This window comes from Perognathus longimembris, chromosome 24, assembly GCF_023159225.1.
Source record: "Perognathus longimembris pacificus isolate PPM17 chromosome 24, ASM2315922v1, whole genome shotgun sequence".
Lineage (NCBI taxonomy): Eukaryota > Metazoa > Chordata > Mammalia > Rodentia > Heteromyidae > Perognathus > Perognathus longimembris.
Genome location: NC_063184.1, coordinates 31078824 through 31104364, shown reverse-complemented (window position 1 = coordinate 31104364; position 25541 = coordinate 31078824). Strand labels below are relative to the sequence as shown.

The following is a 25541-nucleotide window of genomic DNA, read 5'->3' as shown; positions in this document are numbered from 1 at the left end:
CCTATTCAAAGTAATCTGTCCCACCGGATTTGTATACATTCTTTAAAACCACTAATTCCTACTGCAACAACTAAAGATTACTTACCATGATGTAAGAAAGACCAAATGTGAACTTGTGTGTGTAAGACTCTCCATTGACTTTGCCATGTTAACTTAAAAATATATTTTTGTACATCTGTGATGCTAATTCATACTTATTAAAGGAAAAGGAACTGTAAGGTAATACATTTGTAGTAGCATAATACAACAGCAGCAACACCAAAACCCAAAGGCAAAACCAAAACACAAGATAAAAAAACCTAAGTACTGACAATCATCAACTTCTAAAAGAGAAGTCCGAGTTCCTCCCCCTTCTTATGGTCTTAGTAATACACATGATTCTAAGGTTCAGTTGGGCTCCAACATTATCATACAGAAGAGCTCAACACAAATACAACCTCTAACCCCAAGTGGATAAAGTAAATCAGTCCTTTGTCAAATAGGAAAGTCATTTTCTATCCTTGATCTGATTCTGCTATAAATTTTGTGGCTGGATATGACAATGCCCATAAACTTCTTTGGAAAATAATACAAAAATAGAATTACATTGGCATTGGGGTTAATTCAAAGGACTTAGAGAAAACATATATCATATCCTGGTTGGGGGATTTGCATTGATGAAGTAGACATTTGAAGTCCAGTGAAAACTGAAGGAAGGGTTCCTTTGGGAGGAACAGGGGAGGAGGATGAAAGGGATGACACTGATTAAGATGTGTTGTATCATAAATTGCTTTGTTAACTAAAACTAAATGAACTACTCAAATAAAAATGTAATTTAAAAAAAACTGGGGTCCGGGAATGTGGCTTAATGGTAGAGTGCTTGCCTCGCATGCACAAAGCCCTGGGTTCAATTCCTTAGCACCACATCAACAGAAAAAGCCAGAAGTGGTGCTATGGCTCAAGTGACAGAGTGCTAGCCTTGAGCAAAAAGAAGCCAGGGACAGTGCTCAGGCCCTGAGTCCAAGGCCCAGGACTGGAAAAAAACAAACGAACAATAAAGAGAACCTTGTGCTGCCAAAACTCACATTGCGTCTGTGAATGGAAATGCCAGAATGAAGCTCACTGAATGCTGAGGAACAAAGTTGTTGGACAGCAAGGAACAGTGGGGATTGGGAAGCAAGAACAATGAGGGGGTCAGTTTGATGAAAGTATTGTCCATTCCTATGTGAGCGCTGGCGAATCTCCTTTGAACAAGGGAAACACAGGTAAGAAAATAAATGACAAGAACGCAAAACAGGTCTTGTCTGAGGTGTGGATACCTGCGAGAGAGGGCAGGGCATATGGAGAGGGTGGTGGAAGTAAATATGGTCAAAATGCTGTATATACATACACGGAAATGGAATGCTGATGCTTGGTGAGGTTGGCTTGGGAAGGAGGAAGATGGGGTGGAATGAGCATGCCCAAGGTAATATTGTGTGAATCTATGGACATATCCAAATGCCCCCCACAACGGTGTACAATTAATTGATGCTAATAAAAGTAATCTGCTATGATGAGCTTAGTTGCTCAATGTTTACACACATCTTACTTAATTTTCCGGCCCCAAAATGGTTTATGTTTTGTGAGTTCTGTCTTATGGAATATAAAAAGGCTCCTTCTGTAAGATGGCAGAACCGAACACAGTATCTGGACGATTTGTCGGTTTAAGACGCTTTCATGGAAACACCGTTTAATGTTTCCTTTGGAACAAGCGGACCCTCCTCTAGCCCCTTCTTCCTCGCCCTGAGCAAGGGCCTGTCCAGGCAGAACTGCAACTCCCCCCGCTAGCGACCTTGTGAGCCCAGCTGTGGAAGTTCCCCTAACTTCTGCTCCGGGAGGCCTGGCTCCAGCCCCCCGCCTGCACCATGGGCAGCTCTCCAGTCTGGGGACCGCAGATGACCCCGTCCGCAGCCCTGCCGGATGGAGGCTGCCCTCCCTCCCATCTGACCACTCCGCACGGTGCCTCAGGGAGAGGCGTGTGGCTGACAGATGTCAGGGTTGCACCACGCTTGGCTGGGAGGGGCAGCCACAGTCCTGTGTACACGTCCCATTGCCAGGATGTCCAAGTCCCCCTGAGCCGGCTGGGAGACACCCTCCAGTGAGGCCCCTGGTGAGGTCACTTTAGGCTGTGAACATCTGAACACAGGAGCCGCGGGCCTCGCTCCCCGGGACAGTCCTACGGTCACCCCTAGAGGCACAGAAGCTGGGACACTGGCTGGTACTGACTGCTGCCTACTGCTGCTGCTGCCAGGAGCTGCTTCTGGAAGCTGGAAGAATGTATTTCATGAGCTTCCAAGGGCTAGGCTGCTGGTAATCGAAGGCCCAGCACTGGGCCTCCAACCTGAGCACCGAGAGCTAGGTGTCCTGGGTCTCCACAGATGGGAACTGACTCTCAGGGTCTGCCAACCTAGCCCACAGCACACCACAGCCCAGCACGGCCAGAAGTAGAAGAAGGGCAGTCGCGGGGGACTCTTGATGCCTAGACCAGACTCGAATTCCTGGTCTCAGAGAGAAGGCAATATTTAGATGCTTTGGTCAGCAATCTATGCTGAAGAGGACTGGAGACAGCCAAACACAAGGCACATATTTTACAAGGAAATAAACGGTTCCAGTTGTTAGATAAGGGAAAAAAAAATCTAACTTCACACAAAGTCAGGAGCATGACTATTTGATGTCCACCGTTAGGGACGGGGTATTCTGGTCATGCTGCAAGTCGACCATCCCCAGTTCACCTCTGGACAAGGGAACAGAGGGAGGGACAAAGGAAATGAAGGCGTCCGTCAACTTCAAGCTACACTTTCCTACTCAGAGGCAGTTATTTCCTATGCCCTGGTTGCTCAGGAACTTGGAAGGCTCTCTTCCAAGAATTCTCACATTCCCCCCCACCCCACAACCTGTCATTCATATACCGGAGAGAGGAAGAAAATGCTAAGGAGACAAGGTTTGCTCTTAAGTTTGATTACACTCTTTGGGGTGTCAAGGTACCTGGATTCTTGAGTGACAGGCACCATGGAAACAGGCAATTACTTTGGGAGTAGAAGGAAGCTATGAATATGTCACCAGGAACCAATGAACAATTAGGAAATGCAGCACATTTCCCATGAATTTTCATAATGATAGAAGAGATCACCTTTTTGATACAAGGATGTTAAAAATCAACCATACTCCCTCTTCTTTCTGCATTAGATGACCTGTTTGTGTTGTTCTAAAACTATAGAAACAAACTATAATCAAATGTTTTCACTGGCTGCCACTTCAATGCTCTCTGTTCTGAAAGGAAGGAGAAAGCAAAGCTTCCTCGGGAAAGTAGCTGAATCTTATCTACTTCTACTCAAGATTCTACAAAGAGAAAGTCCCAGCAGCCCTTCCCCAGGGATGAAAGCCAGTCTGACACAAACATTCCATCCTTGGACCTGAAACCAGGAGCGCGGTCCATTCTGGCTCAGCCGTTAACAAACTCCACAGGCCAAACCAGAAACAGTTGCCTCTGAACAAAAGGGGATGGGGATTTCTCACACGCCCATGAGCAAAAGATAAAGATACAAAATCCCGAACTGCTGATTTTCCGTACACTTGAGCCACTCACGCTTAAACCAGATTAAAAAATATGATTTCCTAAATACTTGTGCCAGTCCAAAGCTCTGTGTGCAGCACTCATTTTGCTTTACGTTAACCTTTTCTAGAATTCAACCTATCATTCAGTAAACACACACACACACACACACACACATAATTTAAAAAATAAATTTCATCCATGATCCCACAAGATCCACCCCAAATACCCAGGAGAAGAGAAGATCCTAGAATGGCTACCCCTTGTTTTGGGGGAGCCCTTAGAGAATCTTCTGGCTCCAGTGTACACGGTCCCTGTTGCTCATAGCCCTGCCTCTCCCTTGTTTGAGCATGCCTTGACTCTCACACTGGACCGAAGTTATTTTAGGGCCAGGAATAATATTTTAGGACAATATTTTATCCACATTGCATGCCTGACGCTGAATAACAGTGCAGCGAAAGTCCACCAAGGGAAGCCAAGAATTGTTCTGTCTCCTTCTATCTTGACTCTTTCTTAGTATTTGCCAATGGAAGCATGCCACTCGCTCAACAATGCGCACTCAACCATCATTTATTTCTTTGGGGTGAGGAAGCGGTCAGGAGTTTCCTTCTCATGACAGCTGACATCCTTCGCCCCTTGGAACGCCAGGCATTTTGTAAGAGCAAATCCCCGTCAACCAAGTCACCCAGTGTCGCCCCATACGGGTAAACTCTCCACTGCCAAGACACAGATCGCCACCGCAGAAAGCAGGTGCGAGGGGCAACAGGTAGACCCCGCCACCAAGCACAAGTGGCTCAGCAGGTGATTTGCGGCTCATTTCCTTTGCTGCTTGGGGTTAGCTGTTACCGAACAACTGGGTGCTGGCGACTGTATTTCTTTACTGAGGACTGTTGCTTTGGACTTGCTTGTGCCACCTGCCCTTGAGGAAAATTCTGGGTGAATTACCTCATCAACTTTAAAACGTGTTCAAGATACGATGGTGTGGCTTAAAGCAAGGCTCAACTGCGCGTTAATTCTACATGGGCTCTATCGATGAACTGTTCATAGGACTAATTTTTGTTTTTGCACCTCCCGTGATTTTTCATGATAGGAATCTCACCATGCCTAAAGATGGTATCCCCACAGGATTGATCTTTTAAATATAATTCATGGTATGTTCTTATTTATTAAAAAAAACCCTGTTAACTGGAAATCTGCAGATAGAAGTAGTCTATTAGCTGCTTGATTTTTAAAGCATGAGAAATATGAAATACTGTGCTAATCTAAATGCTAGAGCCAATAAGAATAAGAACATCTTCACTTACATGCCACTGCAAAATAGTCAGTGGACTGGTAAAGTCTGGCAGCTCCTAGGTTGCCTATCTGTGCAGGAGAATATATCACAAAGAACCACATCTGGCTACTTATTATTTAGTGAGACAAACTTCCTTTAAACACACTGTGCAATGCATAGATCCAGGCATAAGGGCATCTCTCTAAACTTACTAACCAAGGCCCTTAGAAGAAGGCCTGGTTCCACGCTGCTAGCGGTAAGGTCATGAGCAAGTAAGCCATTTAAGCCCTCTCTCATTCATTCATCATTTTAAGACTTAATCCACACAGTTACAATAAGGTCCAAAAGGAATCAATATTTGTGATGTGCAGAGAGCAGTCCTGGCACACAGTAGGCAGTACGTATAAAATAGTAACAAGTCTTTTACATTATCATCATGAGGTTTTATGTCCTTACTGGGGCTGGGGCAAAGACACGAGGAGCCAACCAGCATTGCAACCTGACAGGAAGGGTGGGAAGGAAGGAGGGAGGGAGGGACGACAGATTTTTGTCTTATTTTATTTTGCATCTTTTGTATTAAATTTACTCGTCAGCACCCCTGTTTGCCTGTAATTAATTATCAAGGCATTACAGTAGTGTAGGGGTGGTAGCAGCACCATTCAGAAGGGAGGGGATATATGTGCACATCTTAAAGTGTCTAAAGAATCATGAACAGAATCCAGAAACCATTTTGACCAAAGGAAGAAGATGGTGCTTGGGCCCCAGTCCATGTTGAGCTGGGTGGTAAGAGGCTCATTGATTAGAGTCCAGGAGATGACAGATTTTCACAGCAGCCTGAAGGTAAGTTTTATTAAACACAGCTGTCTGGCCCTGGCACGGATTGCTGCTCAGAGCAACAACTGGCTGCTATTGGACAAGTGCGAGTAAAGGTTAGCTGACAATCTGTCAGGTGTTGCGCGAGGCACTGTTGCTGGACTGGCAGGGTCAGTAGGTAATCTCTGAGGTCTCTTGCGAATGCTGTGATCTTAAAATACCATTAGCATGAAAAGTTACAAGCGCATGGGCATGGGGAGGGCTTGAAAACTGACTTTCAGGAGAATAACAGCCAGAACAGGAGTAAACACTTTATCCAGTTACTGAAAGTCTGTGGTATTTGACCAGTCCACGAGGATAAAGGGCAAAGTATTGAGTTTGGCGTAGTAGAAGGAAGTTTATAAAGTTGTTTTCTCTTCTGACTTTACCTTACTTTAATGAGCTACACAGATGTTGAGAATCTTAGTACCAACATTAAATGTACTAACCGAGAGGGTGGTGCAAATATAAGTAAGAGGGGGAGTGAAAAGAGGGCAAACAGGGTGAATGAGATCAATGTCCTTTTTAGACCTGTATGAAAAACAGATGATATAACCCATTATAATTACTCTAAGAAGGAGTAGGATAAGAAGAGTAATGGAGAGAGGAGATATGATCAAAGTACATTGCATAGGTAATGGGAATATCCCAATGAAACATTTTTACACATTTAATATATTCTCATAACCAGAGAATAAATACATTTCCATAAGTCATAAAGACTGAGCCATTTGAATAAAAGTACAATCTAGAGACGAGATTAAGCTAGGTCTATATGCAAGGAGTGTTAGAATAATTTTATGTTATTTTAATTTCTATTCATGGGTCGTATTCACATACACATTAGAAGATATACTGCATAGTATCTATAACTCTGGTGTCCAAAGCAAGTCAAGGATTAATTTTTTACATGTTCATTCCAGTTCATTCCCAATCTCAGTTGCTTTTCTTGGGTCCTAAGTCTTGCAAGCTTGCCAAATTCATTTTGTCGACAAGGAGTGATTTTTTTTTCTGAAGTGGCTTTACCCAATTTGTTCAGATCTAACTTTGCTCTACCAGTTCTGTGCGATTCTCACTGTTGCACAGATAAACAGACCTCATGTGTACTGTGCCTCAGTTCAGACACCTCACAGGAAACCCCATCTTACCCTGCCCAGCCCCTGCTGCCACGGCACGCCCCAACCCCAGCAGACTCAGCCTGTCACTCTCATTCCAGGAACACGATATTCAGCTGAAAAATCTAGAAGGGCTAGTATTGAGTAAAGAATAATATCTGGATTAACGATAATCGCCTTCCCAGGAAAACATAGTCATTATAAGGTATGGTGAGGTTTAGAGGCAGACATTATCGACTTTTTGTAACACTACTTCACTAGGAAAACAATATTTAGAGACCCTGACAGAAAGGGAAAGACTTGTTCAATGTTCTTCCGTAACACTGTTGTCCTAAGTTGAGATGCTGACCTTGACTTTCCGTATCTGTACTGATGTGTGTTTAAAGGCCACATGGTGGTGATTGTGTAAAATTCTTCTTATTTTGCAGGGGATGCTACTGGGGTTTGAACTCAGAGCCTCGTGAGTGGTATTCTAGTGGCACTTTCAGACTTGCTTTTACCCAGCCACAAACACAATCGAACACAGCTTCCATTTTCCATCACGATTTGAAACCATTACCTCTGCAATATGAATTTTTATTTTCTAAAAGGACTCGAAGATTGCATTAGGGGAAGTTGCAATTCACTGCATGACCATCAGACTGTAGAATTATTTGATAGATCTGTATAACACCCCCGCCCCCGACACCCAATAATTTAGAATTATCTGGTAAATGGCCATAATGTCTACTGACTATACAAATGCAGATTCCGCACCTAAATTCCCGCTACAAAACCTTTCAGAGCTGGATCTTCCCCATTCTTACCACGGGGCATCTCCACGGATCATGTGGTATAGAAAAGCCAGCCAGCTCTTGGTTCAGAAGCCACACAACCATGTGCAATATTTACGTTCCAAGATGTGTTATCAGAAATGTGCGTAAACATGGTCACTCCGGGGAGAAAAGAAGACAATGTCAAAAATACGAGGCGTGCGCTTCCTATAATCCATCAAGCGTGGCTTTTGTAGGCGGTCAAGTTCAAGCTGTAGGCATCTGGCCTAACTTCGCGATCATGTGACCTGTCGTCTAGTCTACCTTCCTTTATGGGATTCTCCTATGAGATGGCTTTCCTTTGTCCCCGTGATGAGATGCTGCACGTTTTTTAAATAAATGTGTCTATTTTAAGAGCAACTTCTATAAAATCAGTGTGCTGCTGAAGAAGGGAAGGTGTTTCCCTCATTTGTTTCCTCACAGGCAGAAATGATATACGATGACAGCTCTAATATGCTTTTTTCTCTTTCCTATAGGTCTCTTCAAGGGAGAGGGGGGGAAAAAAAAACTTGTCACAAAATCAAATAAGGTTCTGTGTTATAAAATTTCTATTTGTGAATTTATGCTATAAAATTAAATTGTGGCAGAGAAAATGAACAAAAGATGATATCTATTACATTTCTATTTTCAAGAGCAGTCAAGGTGATTTGCAAACGGTATAGTGCACAGAAATCTAATGGCATTATTTCTTCAAACAGTAGAGAAGACACAGACCGTGTTGGAAGCACATAAATTCAAGCAGAAGAGGTTGGTTTTTATATAGCTTGAAAAAAATATGCTAGCAGTAGTCAAGTTGGATTGAAGAGTGTGAAAATGAGATTTAGAAAGTCTGGTGCATTGAGTACAGTGAACAGTATGATTTTACTCTTATTTAAGTGTTTATGCTATGCATTCTCCCAAAAGCGCGTTAAGGCAACTTAAATGTACAAATCAAATTTACAAAGATATAAAAAAAATGGGAACAGAACAAAGCAGTACAAGGTCAAGGATATAAAACGGAACTAGAAACTAAGACACCGTATGTAAGAAAAAGGAAAGACAGCAAGAAAAACACCGAAGAATGCTATACATCTGAAGTGGATCAATCACAAAATTGGCCCCTGAGCATTTCAGGAGTCCATACAAATGGGAAATCACAAAATCAATCATACATGCAGGTCCAGGCACATGTTCACACATGTGAACACATGGCTCCCACATGCTTGGTGTCGTAGAGGACTATAAAGATGGCTAACCCCGGTGACTTCTGGAAATGGAAAGGGGAAATAGCTGCAGAGAATACAAAGAAGGAGCTCTTTTTCAAGGTGAGGTAAGACATTTCATGAATAAGCTTTGTAGGTTCTTGTAAAGTATCCACAAAAGGAGCACGTGCTGATTGCTGGTTTCTTTTGTGAGTGGTGAATAGGTATGAACTTTATTCTCGTGATAGTTGCGCTTATCTGAATATATTAAAAACGACTAAGCTATATAGGAAAGCTTATTGTTTGGTAGATACATGCCTCCACAATTATTAAAATGTAACAGAAATCCTTAACACTCCCCCTGTGACTACCAAACTGAACTAGGCACCCAAACCAAACCCTGAAGATCTCATTCGAACATGATTGCAGGGGACTCCTCCCAAGAGATTCTCATCCAATGGCTAGCTTCGGGGGAAGGTCTGAGAATGAGTATGTCTATCCGATTTTCTTGGGTGGTGCTCAGGCTGTCGGCCCAGAGACCACTGGAGATTGTAAGAGGACTCACAGCGACGCCCACCCCCAAAGGATGCTTGGACCACCAGCAAAGTGGTCACACGTGTTTTGTTTCACCTAACAATGCTAGTTGGAGGGAACTGCTTCATGCAGTTTGAGAACCTGTGACTACTCACAAGTTAGTACAAACGATTCTGCAGGAAGCCAGTGTGACAAAGAAGCACCCTCCGCAGTAAGAACACAGGCAACTATGCAACACTGGATGTTTACGGATTCTCACTGCACTACCAGTGCTGGGCCTAGTGCTTCAACCATCCATCATTGTTTCCTTCAGCCTTCCCAAGATTCTTATGAGGATGCTGGGTGCTGAGACCAGGGAAAACTGCTGCACGAACATTTCAACTATATCATATACCTACCAGACCTAGTTGCCCATCTAGCTATAAATTCTCCTTTTTTTTTTTGTAAACAAATTGCCTAAAATTTGATTGCCACTGTGGGAAGTGAAAAAAGAAAAAAACCAAACACACCTCCCTCCTCCCATAACCCTGTACTTACTTGATACGCCATGCTGAGGTATCCTGCGATCGCTTCATTACTAGAGTCTAAGAGTATTCACAGAAGCGTTACCCCAAATTGACGCTGTGGTACTAGAGAAATGTCACATGTGATTTGCTACGACCAACAAAGTGCCAATTTTGCAAATGATATGCCTTATAAATTATACTCTTCATCCCTATAATGATGTTTTTCACACTCATGTGAGTTCAGATAGGCTCAGTGAACGGAAGAGAATGGGGTGTAATTGTGCATAACACATTTTTACCCCTGGGGCTTTGGGCTATTATCCTCTGGGTATAAATGTACGGTGCTGGGCATTTGAATCTTTGCCATCAGTTGATCTTCTGATTTGGAGAAAATTCCCTGTGCAATGCTTTTCCATAAATACTTGCCTCTTAGTTCAGTTTTCATTAGACATTGTCCTGGCAAGACTTCTAGTTCGTTCTCTCGAAATAGAGATTGGAGAAAAACACAACTGAAATTCAAACTAGAAAAGGAGGTCAAAAAGAAGGGTTTGGATGGATGCCAAGAACTTGTAGGTGATACACTGACAATACATTGATTTAAAAGTCAAATTTGTTTTCATGTAAGGACCAATAAAACAAGCCCACTGATGCAGGGGACAAGAGTGGAATAAATAGCTTTCCGGGTGGTACCTCACTGGAGGTGGCGCTGTGGCTCAGAGTGGTAGAGCACTAGACAAGAGCAAAAGAGCTCAGGGACAGCACCCAGGCCCTGAGTTCAAGTCCCATGACAGACAAAACTATGAATGTTTGAGTGAATGATGTTTGGTAACCGCTATCCTGACTGTCTTGTCTTGGTCTTCCGGCACATAAACAGACATTTTAGATTTGCTGCAACTACTTTAGACCATGGGTCATCCACGCCCAGGACTCCAGCCTCTCTAGTTTCTTTCATGTCAGCGAGTCCTTTCTATGACTAGTTTCTGCTGCATCCGATTTTGCAGATGCAAAGGCATCAACCACCCACCTGACTGACTACAGCTTTTGTTTGTGTCTCTTTTTAAACTCTTGTCTGAAGTAGAGCTTTGCTCCCCACCTGGTAAAAGTCCTCCTATCGTGTCTCAGGAGCCTGTCAAAACACACTCTATTTCTCTGCCTAAACCCAGAGGGCTCTCTTCTCCTATTCCACTGTGCTTTCATTTTGTAAAAAAAAAAAAAAATAGCTGAAACAAATAAAAATTATGTTTTTGAAACCTGCAACTCTGAAATCTTCTTCTAGAACATAATTTAAGCACCACAGACCAGAGGTTTATAAATATGGGATAGTTTCTTAACCTGATATTATATACAGAATATCTACATATAAAACATTATGCCTGAGACACTGTAAGGAGCAATTTGTATGGTTCAACACTGTTCATACAGATAGTCACTTTCACTGTATTACTCAAAATGTAAAACACTAAATCAAAATATCATGGTTCCCTCCCCCCAAAAAACCTCATATACTACAAGCATTAGAAAATGTGGAGAGATGGGAACACACACACAAAGAAGGAATCCATCTAGTTATTTTGAAAAACAATCTAGCAGCATCTAGTAAAACTGAATAGAAAAATACCTTGCCAACCCTTCTACCAGTGAGTTCATATGCTGGAGAAATAAACATACTTGTACTCTTGAGAAGGTGTCTACCATATGAATATTTATAATAACAGACTATCAGAAACAACTTGAAATTTTAGTATGGGAATAGACAAGTTATGATTGAGTCATATGAGGGAATATTCTATGTCAACTGAAAAGAGAAGCCTAGGCTTTATGCATAAGCAAATATTTCAAAAACATATCAGCTGAAGGGAAAAAACAACAACTTGTTCTAGGTTTCACAGCGGGGAGCAAGAACACTCAAAGTGTATTGCATGCATAAGAACTTGCCTTAGCTTTAAAAAGTCCTAGGCCAGAACTTCCTAACTCCTCTCTCCTATTACGTAAGTCATACTTCTGGTCAGGACAAGTTTAACTCATACCTTCCCACATGTCCTTGCCCCAGGACACTGTTATTCTTTTTGTCCTCCGAACCGCTTTAATTACAAAACTTACTATGCCAGTTGATTATCTCAGGTATTTTTGTCATAAGAAGGTTATGTGAGTTATAACATTAATTGTTACTAAGAAGCAGAGCAACTGCTGTTACTGTAACACAAACTGGCTCAGAAGGCTTTGACATTGCTCTGTGGGAGAGATTTGGAAAGGTTTGGAGAAGCAGGTTAGAGAAAAGACCAAAGACCAGAAATAAGTAAAAGAAAAAAGACCAGCTATAAGTAGAGACCCTAAAGGTTTTGCTAATGAAGCTAAGAGATGAAAATGAGAACGCTCTTGGTTGAGAAAGGACATGAGTGCTGAACTGTGGCAAGTGTCCTAGACATATTTTATCAATGCTCTGAGACTTTGTGTGAGTCTGAGATTAAAGATAACAGACCGGTAGATTTCAAGCAATGCTGTAAATATGACTGGCTGCTTTTAGCCAGATTTTATAGTGAAAAACAGATAAAAAACAAGAGCTGAGTGGAACTTTTTAGGAAGCCCTAAGTTTTCCCCTGAAAAGGAGCACAGAGGTACTGCCAAGGTAAGATGCAACTACTAGAGACTAGAGGCATTAAGATAAAAATAAACCACGTGCTTTGCACCAGGACAAGGAGAGGATTCCAGGCTATAGAGAAACTCTGCAAGACCCCGCTGATTGCCTGCTTGAATGTGCGAAGGCTCAACTCGTTTCAGCTTGGGCAGGTGAAAACCTTGGCAGTATCCATCCAAACGCATGCAGAATGCCAGAGTCCCGAGAGTCCAAGGATAGCTCTTAGAATCCAGGCTGTGTGTGTGGCAGGGTCAGATGCCCCGAAGACAGCTCTGGAGTGCCGAGAGCACTATCCTTCTTTAACAGAGAACAAAAAGAAAGCACCACGAATGAGCTAGATTTGGTGAGGTTTTCTATTTCAAGAGAGCAATGGAGGGTGTGATTCTGATTCACGTATAATAGATGCATGCTTGAAATACCAGGATGAAAACAATAGTGCAAATAATATAGGTTCCTAAGATGGATTTAAAAAATGGCTCCACTCTCTCCTGACCAATGTCAAAAGGCAATATATCATATCACACCATGCTAGTGAGGTAAAAAATCCAAATTTAAAATACGATTTCTAATGAATGCATACACCACTGCCATACAGAAAATATGAAAGTGAAACAACAATTGTCTCGGAGACCATCTGTAGTAGATACATCAAAAATAAATCTGCCCCCAAATGTTGAATATTGGATTCAGACTGAAAGTTCAGGCTGCTTGTGTGTGGCCAGACTGGTTTTGAATTCTAATCGTAACCTCCCTAAAACTAACTTTCCCTCCTGGAACATTTGCTACTAAGCGTTAAGTAGACTGACTCCAACTGAGCTCCAGGGCCCCAATACCTTCCTCTAACATTCATCTTTACATTGCCAGAGCTTATGCAACTATGTGAGCGGCTGTTGTAAAACAGAACATCCAAAGTGGAAACTCAGTTATTAAAAAAAATATATGCCCTATCTTCTGGAACTATGCGCACATACAGACACATACAGACAAACCCACATTCTCGTGGTTAAAGGACAAATATGACAGACTTGAAATTGAGCAAAAAAAAAAAAAAAGACAGAAAGAAAAAGAAAAAGACATCACCCCAGTAGTGGAGAAATGGAAGTTAAGGGTATTAGTGCTTTTTAGGTTCCATTTTTAGCACTTTTTTTTTCAACAATTCAAAAACCGATTTCATTAAACGTTACGTCCTAAGTATACACGTTGTCATATATCATGCCACTTGTGAATGGCCTTATGCATTTGATGCAAATTACGTAATTTGTTATGCGCCTGACAGGCCGGGTGTTTGTTGACCTGTTTGAAGAGAGGAAGGTAATAATAGCTTTACCTCCAGACAATGATTACTTCAATCAGCTTTAGCCCCGGTGGAGTACCTGGCCCATAGCATCCTGTGGCTCCCTTCCCCCTTCATTGCTGGGAAGCTCTTTCTAGAAGACTTTTTTTCACACCAACCAAACATGTTTTGTATGGCTGAGATGTTCATGTCAGACCAGGAAAACGCCCTCCCAGGGTTACCACAAATCTTGATAGACCTCCACTAGCCAGTGGGAATGCCCGTGACATGGAATAGCGTCACATGGGGGCCCTCGGGGGGAGCTCATTCGTGGGAAAACACACGGGCCTAGCAGGGGTGAGGGCAGGTGTTGGGGTCTCCAGGGAAAGGGGGCACAAATGAAAGGAGAAGCGGGTGCCCGATTGGAGCCACTCCCTCTGGAGCCCAGGAGCCGGCCCCACGCTTGCTGCTGAGCTTCTGCAGCAGACACACGGTTCACATGGCTGACAGACGCTGCGAACGAGGCAGAGCTCCTTCCCACTGAACGACTCAACGACTGTGGCAATGAGCCAAGGTACATGACTTGGGGCATGGCAGAGTAACCACATCCATTGCCTGAAAGGCTGGGGTCACTCTCCCCTCACAATGCGGGATGGGGACATACTTCTTGGAATGAGATGGCGGAGGCAGAGCCCATGCAGACCACGGAAAGATGGGCGGTGAGCTGCAGCGTGGAAAGGATTGACTGGGATACCGAGCTTTCATTTGCACATAGTCACATGCATCTATCAAGAAAATACGCTCTCAAGGGCTACACTGATGAACTATGTCTCCCGTGCATGCTAGGAAGTGTGTGCATGGCCACGCTCTTTTTTATTGCCTCTGAGGAGGAGGTAGAATCCTTACAATGACTTCCTCTCACATGCCATGAGCTATAACCCATGTAGTGAAGTTCCTAGTGTTTACTTCTTTAGTAAGATGTATGCGGAACAAAAACCCAATAGCTCGAGATAACCTTAAAATAAAGAACACCTTAAGGCGGGGCAGATACCTTCTCATACAGTCCAGCGCGCGGATGAAGAAGTCCTTGTGGAGCCGGTGCTCATCCCGCAGAATGGAGCACTGCTCCAGGGTCACAGACATGGATGTCCGGTCTTTGGCACTTTTACAGCACGTGAAACGGATTCCATTGAGTTTGCGGCAGATCTGGGAGACACGAATGAAAACCGGCTGTTGTTCGTTGGTGTAGAGCGGTAGCAGGCTGTTGTCTGCTGGTGTACCATGGTAGCGGGCTGTGATTTGTAGGTAGCACGGGGGCATCTCCCAACGGGACACCCACCACCCCTGGGCGTTCAGGCTTACGGTAATTGGGTTCTATCGACTCAGTTACATGTAGATGGCCGAGTACCTAGTCATTCCAAAAGCCAAGCCGATGGGGTTGGCTGAATTGTTTTAGCACTTGACATTGCAGGGTCCTAGAACTCGGTGACCCAGCCAGTGGAAGCCATGGTACCCAAGAAGATGCCTTTGTCCGTAATAATGAGAATCACAGCTCAGGAGCAACAACTCCACTGGACACAGAAAAAGGCTCTGGTTCCTGTATCAGATACTTGGTTTGAATTTTAACTAGTTGGATCATCCTACTTTATATTTAAGAAAGCTTTGCTAGTCTTGGTCTTGTGTGAGGAGGTTTTAAGGCAGTGATACAATACAATACAATGTGAAGGAAACCACCCAGCCACATTGAGAACACTGAAAATGGCCACTATTTATTGCAGAGCTCCCTCGTACCAGGTACAATGCTATAGCATTTTTGTATACTTTTGCTCTGTTAGTTATCTTCACATGAACTCAAGAGGAAACATTATTATTTTCTTTGTCTTAAAGAGGAAACAGATCTCATTTTGGTTAGGTTAAGTTGTACTCAACAGAGGAGAACCAGCATTCAAATATAGTTGTTCCTAAGTCTAAAGGAACAAGACTTTAATACTGCAACATTCTGTTTTCCTCTATAATTATCTCTTTTGTTATTGTAAGTCAGAGCAGAGTCTCTGAACAGCAATATTTTCTTCTCTCATTGCTTTAGGATTAGTAGACAAATAACTCTATTCTTTTGTGCTCTGACCCAGGACAGGCTTTTGAGACACATTGGTGTCTAGTCCAGTTATGAACACTGTTAACATCAACAATGTTAATCAAAGGGTATTTAAGGTGATATAATAGATGTATACTTCATTATCTCCACTGATGCCTTGAGGTTTGTCTGCTTTGTAAAAATAAAATCTTACAGTTTTTATCAAAGGTTTTTAATATACTTTGTGATTCTGATAATTAATGAAAGATCATTTGTCCACATCAATTTAGATCTTTAGTACCTTCTATTTCAGTGGAAGTATGGGAGGTAAAGAGTTTGTATTTGATGGTACTGAGAGGGAATAAAGAGTGTGCGAGGATCTCGGTTAACCAACACTCCAACTGTATGAGCAGCCACGAAGAACCCAGCATCTGGCCTTTCCCGCGGAAAGGATGCTTTCCATGGAACATCTTAAGAAAGTTCATACATTTCCTATGAACAGTGCCTCAAGGTTGCCCGATAAGAGCTTAAACTACACAAGCATGGTTCTCCCTAACTCTGGTGGAAGTCTGGAACGGGAAGCCGGCAGCCTTCCACCCGAGGGGTACCCTTCGGTGAGAAAGAATCACGAGAACTGCAGCTCCCGCCCAAAGCTCCACGGCAACCCAGCAGTCATGCATTCTCTGCCACTATCTAGATGAAAAAGCACATTTACAAGCTCATTAACTGAACAATATGTCCGAGAGCCTCACTAACGTGAGCCAGAGATCAGAGAGCCACGCGTCTCCAGAGCTACTGATGGACCACGGGTCACCGTCCACTGTCTACAGCCTGCAACACCAAGAAAATCAGGGATATTCGCTCCAACTTCGGAATGACAACACACACACACACCAGGCTTCGTCAGAATAGCTAAGGAGCAAGGTCCTTTCTCACTGACAGCAGGAGAGAAGCCACGGCCCCCAGCTGAATAGGAAGCTACCCCTGGAGTTTTCTTGAAGGCACTTGTAACTTTCCACACAACAAGTGTCCTTTGGAGCTGAGCTCATCCTGTAGGGTGAGCAACAGGTGTGGACATAGCTCAACCCGAGTGTCCTGGACGGAGCCCGCTCGGGGGACACCCACGGAGGAGCTGGAATGGGAGGACAAAGGCTCCCGGACGGAGAGACCGTCGGGCACACGAGCAGGGCTTACCGTTGCCGCCAACCACATGACTTCCACATTCTTCCTTTTCTTGGCTTGTATGTTTTGATGTAGATTTTCTAGCAATCCTTTTAGATCATTATGTTCTTGGAAGTGTGAAATGTCTGAGAGACAAAACAAAGAGGAACAAAAGGAGAGGAAACATGAAACAGTTGTGATCTGACGCCCTCCTCCCACCCGTGGAGGTGTCTTTAATATATGTGTCAGCGTAACTTTCAGAACAGCCACGGTCCCTTGGATCTGAGGATAGTCGCGCTCCCGACCCCTCCACTTCTATTCTTGGGAAACCAGCTCCCGTGTTCTCTGTTCCCTGTTCTGCGGTCACTGCGCTCAAATGATGGCCACTGGCTCATTTTACCTAAAAATGAAGACCAGGCTGCCATGATCCGTGACCTTCTTGCTTTTGCCACTGGACATCTGGTCGACCTCAAGAAGACGGATCAAGCACCTCAGCGGTCAGAGAGCTTGAGAAGCTTAATTTAGAAAACATAAAGGCAGTTTCCTCACAGGAAGTTCCCTCAGCCTTCACTAGATCACATGAATCAAACCACGGAATCAAATCTTACATGACTCCCATAAGCCTTCGTGACTATTAAAAACATGTACCCGGGCATACCCAAAGGGCCCTACGTGGAAAATAGGCCATCCTGGTCAAGAACCACTGCCGTAAAGAAGTACAGGTGTGACAGGGAAAGAATAATGACACAAGTAGTCATTAATGACAAGAGGAATTAAAATAGGAAGCAGGAAGTGACAGTGATTGCACTGACCTCTTCATAGTAATAACTGAGGCAGGTAAAGACTGGGTTCACAGTACGGTGGTGAAATAGAGATTAGAATCTCCAGCTGGCTTTGAACCTCAGTCCCCAGATCTTAGAGTAGCTAGGATTAAAGGCATAAGCTCCTGGCTCCCAGCCATAGAGAGTAACTTCCGAGGCTTGATCAGAAGGGGCTCACAGCGCCTGTCTGACTGCCGGCCAAGAGCGCATTCTCCATGAGAATGAATACATGTTACCAAGGAAAGTCCTTCCTCCTTCCCTCTGAGATCACAGCTAGCACGGGGCAGAGACAAACCAGCCTCCCTTTCCTTCTCTCACCCCCATCCACGGAATCTGGAACATTCCATACATGGCTTCCATCTCCTGTCTACCACTTCACATTTTTTCTTACCCGGGAATAACGCAGTAGGACCATCACAATAAAAGCAACTGTGAGAGGCTTGTACTTAGTTCCACATGTTATAAAAAGAAAAAAAAAACAAAACAAAAACAAAGGATGGATTTCACAGTCTTCTCTGGCTGGCATTATATCCTATAAAATTCAGTCCTTGCATCAATTAACTCTGAAAAAATTATATTTAATTATACTAGCAAGCAGATAAATGAAATTGGATAAAACTTGTTGTTACATCTCAAGGTTCTATATTATGTCCTTTTGGAGACAATACAATCTTTTAAAATATGAAAAGACAATGCTTTCCTGAGCCACCTGTACTTAAATTGTATTTCCAATCACAGTTTATGAAGAAGGCAATATAGGAAATCAAATAGCAAAATCCCAACCTGATCATAACTGAATTGTTTTGACCCACACAACTTGCGGCACACCCTCTGAAATGAATTTAAGGGTTCATTATCCACAGCAATTGGGGACATTTTTAAAAATAATTGTTAAAACACATTCCAACCACTGAATCAAATTCCTCCACATGAAATTCCCTTCCTCTGCATTGCACACGGGGGCCATGGCACACGATGGGGAGGGAGAGGAATGAAATTAGGGACTATTATCTCCTTTTTTTTTTCTTTTAAAAATCATGTGTGATTTGGTTACAGAATCTTCAAACAAGTTGAAGTCATTTCAAAGGGCTGAAGAAAAATGTTTTGTAGCCATCGTGCGTCCTAGCACTGACATTCTGGTCATCTCAGGCATGTTAAGGTAGCAGAATACACGGAGAGAGAGCTGGCTGTAAAGGAGACTGGAGGGTAAAGGGGGCCCTCGGTGGACGGCCGTGCTGCACTGCACAGCTATCGCTTTGTCAGTGCTCGCGAGACCCAAGATCCTGGAGCTGAAGGGAGCTGGAAGATCCACGTGTCCCTCCTCCCACCCGCCCCCCACCATCCACCTGACTGCCATGACAGAAGCAGAAAGGCAAGACCTGCTGAGAGCATCAACGTCTCAAGACGGGAATAAGAGCAGACTTCTCAACGCTTAGGCAAAGAAGGAGTGCAGACTGGGAGGTGATTCCAAGGCCTTTTCTCAGTGCTGGTGAAATCCACCAAGGCCACACAGCACCCAGAAAGGCAGATGCCCAACAAGCCTTTCTCCAAAGGAAGGGCAAAGGAAGGGGGTGCACCTCGATCGTGCTCCTCTCCCTGAGAACAAGGAAGGAGCGGATTGCTCCACAGCAAGGATCAGAACCAAGAGGAAGGAAGAGGTCTGAGAAGTGGGGCTTTCCCCGGGAGTCACCGTCCCTGGCTCAGCTCCGCAGGTCCCTGGAGGAGAAAGAGAATGGAATCCTAACGTAGGGCTCATGGAACATAATAAACAGTGTCCTGGGTGCTAGGAAAGGGGTGAATGAGGTAAAACAGAGAAAGAGAGCTGTAGAAATGGTGTTGCTTTTATGTGACTTCCAAGGACAGTTCTCCTTTGCTGGAATTTTCATGATGCAAAATAAAGAAATAAAAGCAGGAGGAAAGATGGGTGAGAAACAAGAGTTCTGGAAGTAATGGTTTGGGAGAAGATGGCAAGTAAAGAATATTTGGTAGGCTATACATACGGGGCTGAGTGAATTAGAAATGGAAATGAAAAGATTTTTAAAGGCAATATCACATATCATAAGCTCAGTCATAAGAGACCCTGGAATTAAATTCAGGTCAACTTCAGATATCTATTTCCAAGAGGAACAATGAGCCCTGAGAGTTTTAATATCCATCTCCACTCCCACTGTGGGACCAAAGTACTTCTATTCAAATGGGGATGTTTTTGAGAGCTCCTCTCTAGGACTATTCTAGATTCGAGGTGGAGGGGTGAGATGGGGAGTGTGAACTTTAGAAAAAAAATCAGAGAATAAGTGATCACATGAAAAAATTAGAAGAGTATTAATATATGTTTTAAGGAGTTCAGACTCTACAGGGAAAGAAAAGCTAGTGAACAGAAAAGAGATGTTAATTGGTTCAAACTACAGCTAGCACAATCAAATTTAACTTGACCATCAGATTGGATTATTTGTATCCATGGATTATTTGTATGCACATTTATAGCGCATGCTCTCTCTCTCTCTCTCTCTCTCTCTCTCTGTGTGTGTCTCTCTTCCTCTCTCTCTCTTTCTCTCTCTCTTTCTATCTATATCTCCCTGGGAACTCAGATCCACTGCAGCCATTATTTTTATCTCCTTCTCTAGCATTTATAAGTGCATTGTGACATCTTGTTGCATAAAGTGACAGGGAAAACATTAGCTTCTTTTCCTTGGTGAGCTATCAGAAGAATGTCCTATGAAGTACAAGGTAGAGGTGCATTGGTTATTTTTATTTGGCAGACAATGAGAAGCAGGCATGCAAACAAGGCAAGTGACTCAGCTGAGCGAGCGTTCAGTTGAATTTATGCCATGATGTGCTGACAAAAGAGACTATTGGGAGTCGGAGTCAATGTGTAGCCGAATCTGAAATGTTAGACTGAAACACTCTAAAGAGACTCGGTGACAAAGAAAGAAGAGAAATGGAAGGATGACTGAAAGGCTAGACAGAAACCTGAAGCTGCCCTTATTCATCCTAGAGGAGATCGGGGCTGATGGAGACGGGATGGATACATGGTTAGGACCGCTAAATGGTGCAGAGCTTGCACACATCAGTGCCTTGTTGACCGTTTATGTTTCAGTGGTTCACTTCGTCGCTTGTAATGCCGTTCGTACTTCATCTACTTACTTACATCTAGTTTAATGAACACTGAATATCTAAGTCTGTGCCATTGTGTACATTCGAAAAAATTGAGATTGAATATTAGTTTCTATCATTTTTCCCTTTAAAAATTCACAGAAGCACTTCAAGACATAGCAATAAATTAATCTTAAAAACAAGTTTTTTTGCCAACCTGAGGAAAACATTGAAAACTCTGAGTAGAGTCCATTGGAATTTCTCCTTTATTGAGCCGAAAATAAAAGATTAGAACCACAATGGAGGCCTGGCGCCAGTGGTTCGTGCCTAGAATCCTAGCTAGTCAGGCGGCTGGGATCTCAGGAGCCTGAGAGCTGAGGAATCCGCTGCTGAGTCCTAGGCTCGGACGTCTAGACGTCAGAATGACCCAGTCATGAAGACTGCAAAGAAGACCGGAGCAATCCCAGAAGCGCACGATGCGGACGGCCTGGAGGTCAAATGTCAACTCAGAAAAGAACGTGCCAGATCTCTTAGGACATCAAGTGAGACGAGGGGAAAATGGCGGCTCTAAGAGCGTACACGCTCCAAAACCACACCAACCAACCACAGTGAACAACAGTCCCAGTGGAGGTCCGTGAACAAAGGCTAGCTGGAATGGATTTAGGAGAACAAAACAACACCTAGGTAGGGAAAAGATGCAGAGAGACAGCTAGTAATCTTCAGTCTACTTTCATCTGCGTGCCTTGAGACATTTTCAGAATTAAGGTCATCCTCAACCTTGAGGAGATATACTATTTATTGAATATGTAAAGATGCAATTTCCCCCTCATACTGCCAATCCCTTTTAACATTTTTGTACTCATATATAATCCCAAACACATGGCTAATAACTGAAATTTTCTTGTCATCGAAACATTTTCCAAATATGCATATATTTGAAATGAAGTAAGAAAATATTTCAACGTTTGTGCTAGATTTTTAATTGATATATATGGATGTCTATAAAATTACTAATCATAAACGAGTTATATAATAGCTTTATTTATATTGCCACTGGAAAGACATTCATCTATTAACTTAAAACTTTACATCTTCCTATATCTTTTACCTTCAAGTTTATCAAAATTATTTTTAAAAATCTGTAATACTCAGATTATTCTTCGTGCCTAGGAAACTTAAGGCACTTCAGTTTATCTTGATCTAATTAGTAAACATAATCTCACACTGAACAGAATCACCATTATTCTGAGTTGTTTGACGTAGGTATTTCACTGAGGTCAGGCAACTCTAAATGCTTGTGAAACAAAAACAAACCAAAGATGAATCGTTTAATATATGCTAGGCAGTTTTACCTTCTTACGGGGATAAAATGGCAGCATAAATGGAATGGGAAAAATCTAACTTGGTAGTGAACTCTTGGAGTGTCTTGTAAGTCAGAGGTGCTAAAATCACACTGGGCAGGTGAGTTCACTGGAGGGTTTTCGCAGCACCTCCTCCCCAGCTGTAGGCATAGGTGGACGTGAACTTACTCCTGCACAGGTCAAAGGTACAGAGGCTTCTGCCTTTGGATACACAGCTGTTCATCTATATCCCTCTAATACCTGGGCCAACAGCCATTACTGAATGCTGGGTCATTTATCAACCTCACTTTAGTTGACGAACTCCTAGATGCTTATGACCTCACTTGCGTCTGTAGACCACCGCCATTGAGACTTTGCTATTATTTTTGGTTGGATTACCAGATATTCCAGGCTAACATATGCTGCGGAACTAAATGGCCTTCTTTACCCATATTGGATAATTTCTTCTTGCATAGCCCAACCGCTTTCGTCCAGTTTACAGACAATTAAAAGGAAGCAGAGAGAAAAGACGGGTTTGAGAATGAGCAGCTGACAGCGAGGACAGAAGGAACGATTCATTTTGTCACTGACAGCGGAGCCTGTTGACAGAATAAAACGCTGTCATGCTGAAAAGCTCTCCTGACACTTACAAAGAAGACCCCGCCCTCGATTTTGAGAAAATCTACTATTACCATGCTTGAGAGCAAAAAAGTTAATGATGGAAATTCACTTTGGAACTTAGGAAATAGTGCATCAGAAAGTCTCCTTGCTAGCCAGAAATGCTCAAATTCCTTGAAGCCCTATAATTAGTGTGCGTGTGTGTGTGTGTGTGTGTTGGTATGCATGTCAGCGTGTGTGTATGTTGGTGTGTAGAAGTGTTGGTATGTATGTTGGTGTGTGTAGGTGTGTCCATGTCCTTTGACATATATGCCTCATGTCATTCACAAGGTCAGGTCATTTGCAGACCCTTGATGGGGACAGATGAGGATTGTGGTCGTTTCTAAAGACAAATAGGTTGGAAAAGCAGAGACCAGGAGTATGTGGGAAGAGCACTAGCTTCCGGTAGTGTGGTGCGGCCCGCTCTGACATCTCACCGAGCTCTTGCCAGGAGCTGGTTTACCATCTGCTCTCCGGGGATTTCAACTGCTGGCAGTGGGATGCGTGGGGACACACGACGGTAACCCCAAGGCACTGAGAAGGATGGCAAACCCAACACTGCAATTTCCTAATGAAATAGGCCAAGGCCGTGCACCGATCCCCCTCCACCCCAACACGACACAAGTTAGAGATGCGGCAGCTCACTTTCCCAGGAGCTGCAGGTGGGTTCTACGCAGAACGTGAATGAGAACGATCCTAGCTCTCTCCTTTCATTACTTTTGGAAACAAAATCCAATAACTTCATTGAGGAAAGCATGATTGCATTGTTTGTTTGTCCTATGTTTGGAAAACTTGGCACAATTTCAGTGGCTGCATGCGAATGTTTAGAAAGGTAAAAGCATTGGTATTAGGGGGCGAGTTGTTTCTGTCTTTGGTCTAATAATATCTGATTTTATATGGTGTGGTTAATCTCTTCTTTTTTCTCCTACTTCTGTGAAATCCTCTTATTTGCGGGCTTACTTGCTCTAGTACTGTGCTGTACCTTTATTTATAAAGTTTGTGTTATTTTCAGTTGCAAGATATATTTAAATTTTCTTTCTAATTTTATCTTGCATTGAACCTGTATTGTTCCTTACTGGTCTATGGTTGAAATGAGGTGCCAGCTGAAATATATCAGAAGAGCTGGCAGTGCGGTACTTGCCCAGCAAGTACAAGGACCTATGTTCAATTATGAGCACTAAAAGAATGAAGAATGTAAAAGAGAGAGAGGGAGGGAGGGAGTGGAATGTAGGTAAAAACATGTCCAAAGACACACAAAATACTTCAGCTAAGTTGTACACTGCTAACCAAATGTTAGCTCAGAAGAACTCAACAGCAGACTCCGTCTCATGCGTGAACAGCTTTTACTGATTATGTTTGAGAAGTATGGTGGTCTACTCCAGTACTCCTAGCTCACTGGAGGCTCAGGCAGGACATTTCAGAGTTTGAGGTTGGTCTTGGCTGCATAGTGAGACTATGATCAACAGCAATAAGGATAAAATGTAAGAAGAAGAAGCATGTTCGGTAATTATGGGAAAATAAGTCAATGCAACATAGAAAGCAATCAGGATTGTACTGGTCTCTCTCTGTGTGTGTGTGTGTGTGTGTGTGTGTGTGTGTGTGTGTGTCCTAGAGGCTTGAGCTCAGGGCCCAAGTGCTGTCCCTGAGCTTTTTGTTGCTAGCTTCAAACCACAATCCTCAGATCTTCTGATCTCAGCCTCCTGAGTAGCTAGGATTTTCCTCTAAAGCCACCAAAGGCCTGTGGGAAATCCAAAGGACACTGGAGAGCCGACAAGATTCTAAGACCCGCTTGAACTGCACTTCACCCTCTTTCAAAACGTTTACATGCCCCAAATCAACCTTGGAGTCATCTGTGTCAGAATTCTCTAGCTGTTAAAGCATGGCAGATTTTGTCTCTCCAGAAGCCAGTGCAGCAGCCTCCTTCTTGTCAATAATATTAAATTATCACATGGGGGGCTGGTTCCCTGCTCTCTCAGGGAGATTTCTGGTCTTTCTGGCCAGGGCTTGTGGCACAGAAACCGCCACATGTTCCAGAATATCTCAACAATATCACGCACAGGTCTTTAGCCAATAGCTGCAGTGCTGAAATTTTCTGTCTTTAAACAGGCACCGACTTTGAGTTTGGAATCAGAAACAAAAACCACATTCTTCATTCCTTTCAGCCTATTTCTTCATTTCTCTTCGTAGTTACTGCTAAATATCCAAAGGGCATGTAGTTCACTCCTCTCTCAACTTGTTCATCACGCGTTCTCTCCTAAATGCCTGTAGTTACCTGCCATGCTTTTTATTCAAATGACTACAGTTAACGCTGTCAAGTGATTCATAAACACCGAATCTGCTGTCTTCTCTTCCATACTCTTTCATCACGATCACAGTTGACATTCTTGCTCACCTTTCCTTGGCTTCTTATGTCTTACTAGTTTCTTATACTGTTTTCTTTATTTTGTGGATCTCTTAGTCCTCCTTCCTATGAATTTACAAATATTTGTTTCCTCATTTCCTATGAACCTCTATAGAAAAAGTATGCAAAATAGTTTGTCAAAAATCATTATTCATAAAATTTTAGAGTCATGTTCTATTTTTCTTTTATTTTTTTCCTATTTTTATTACTAGAATGAATACTTAGGATGTTTTTATTTTTCT

General features: G+C 43.0%; 1 protein-coding gene across 7 annotated transcripts in view; it reads right to left on the bottom strand.

The window, feature by feature from the left end:
- The window catches only part of Inpp4b (inositol polyphosphate-4-phosphatase type II B), a 305059-nt gene that overhangs the window by 16222 nt on the left and 263296 nt on the right, over window positions 1-25541 (bottom strand). For all 7 annotated transcript variants that reach the window (XM_048333627.1, XM_048333628.1, XM_048333629.1 and 4 more), the window contains 2 exons: window positions 17021-17133; window positions 14804-14958 (listed from right to left, as the gene is read on the bottom strand). In XM_048333627.1, coding sequence (XP_048189584.1) covers window positions 14804-14958; window positions 17021-17133 — 268 coding nt within the window. The remainder of the gene's footprint in view (window positions 1-14803; window positions 14959-17020; window positions 17134-25541) is intronic.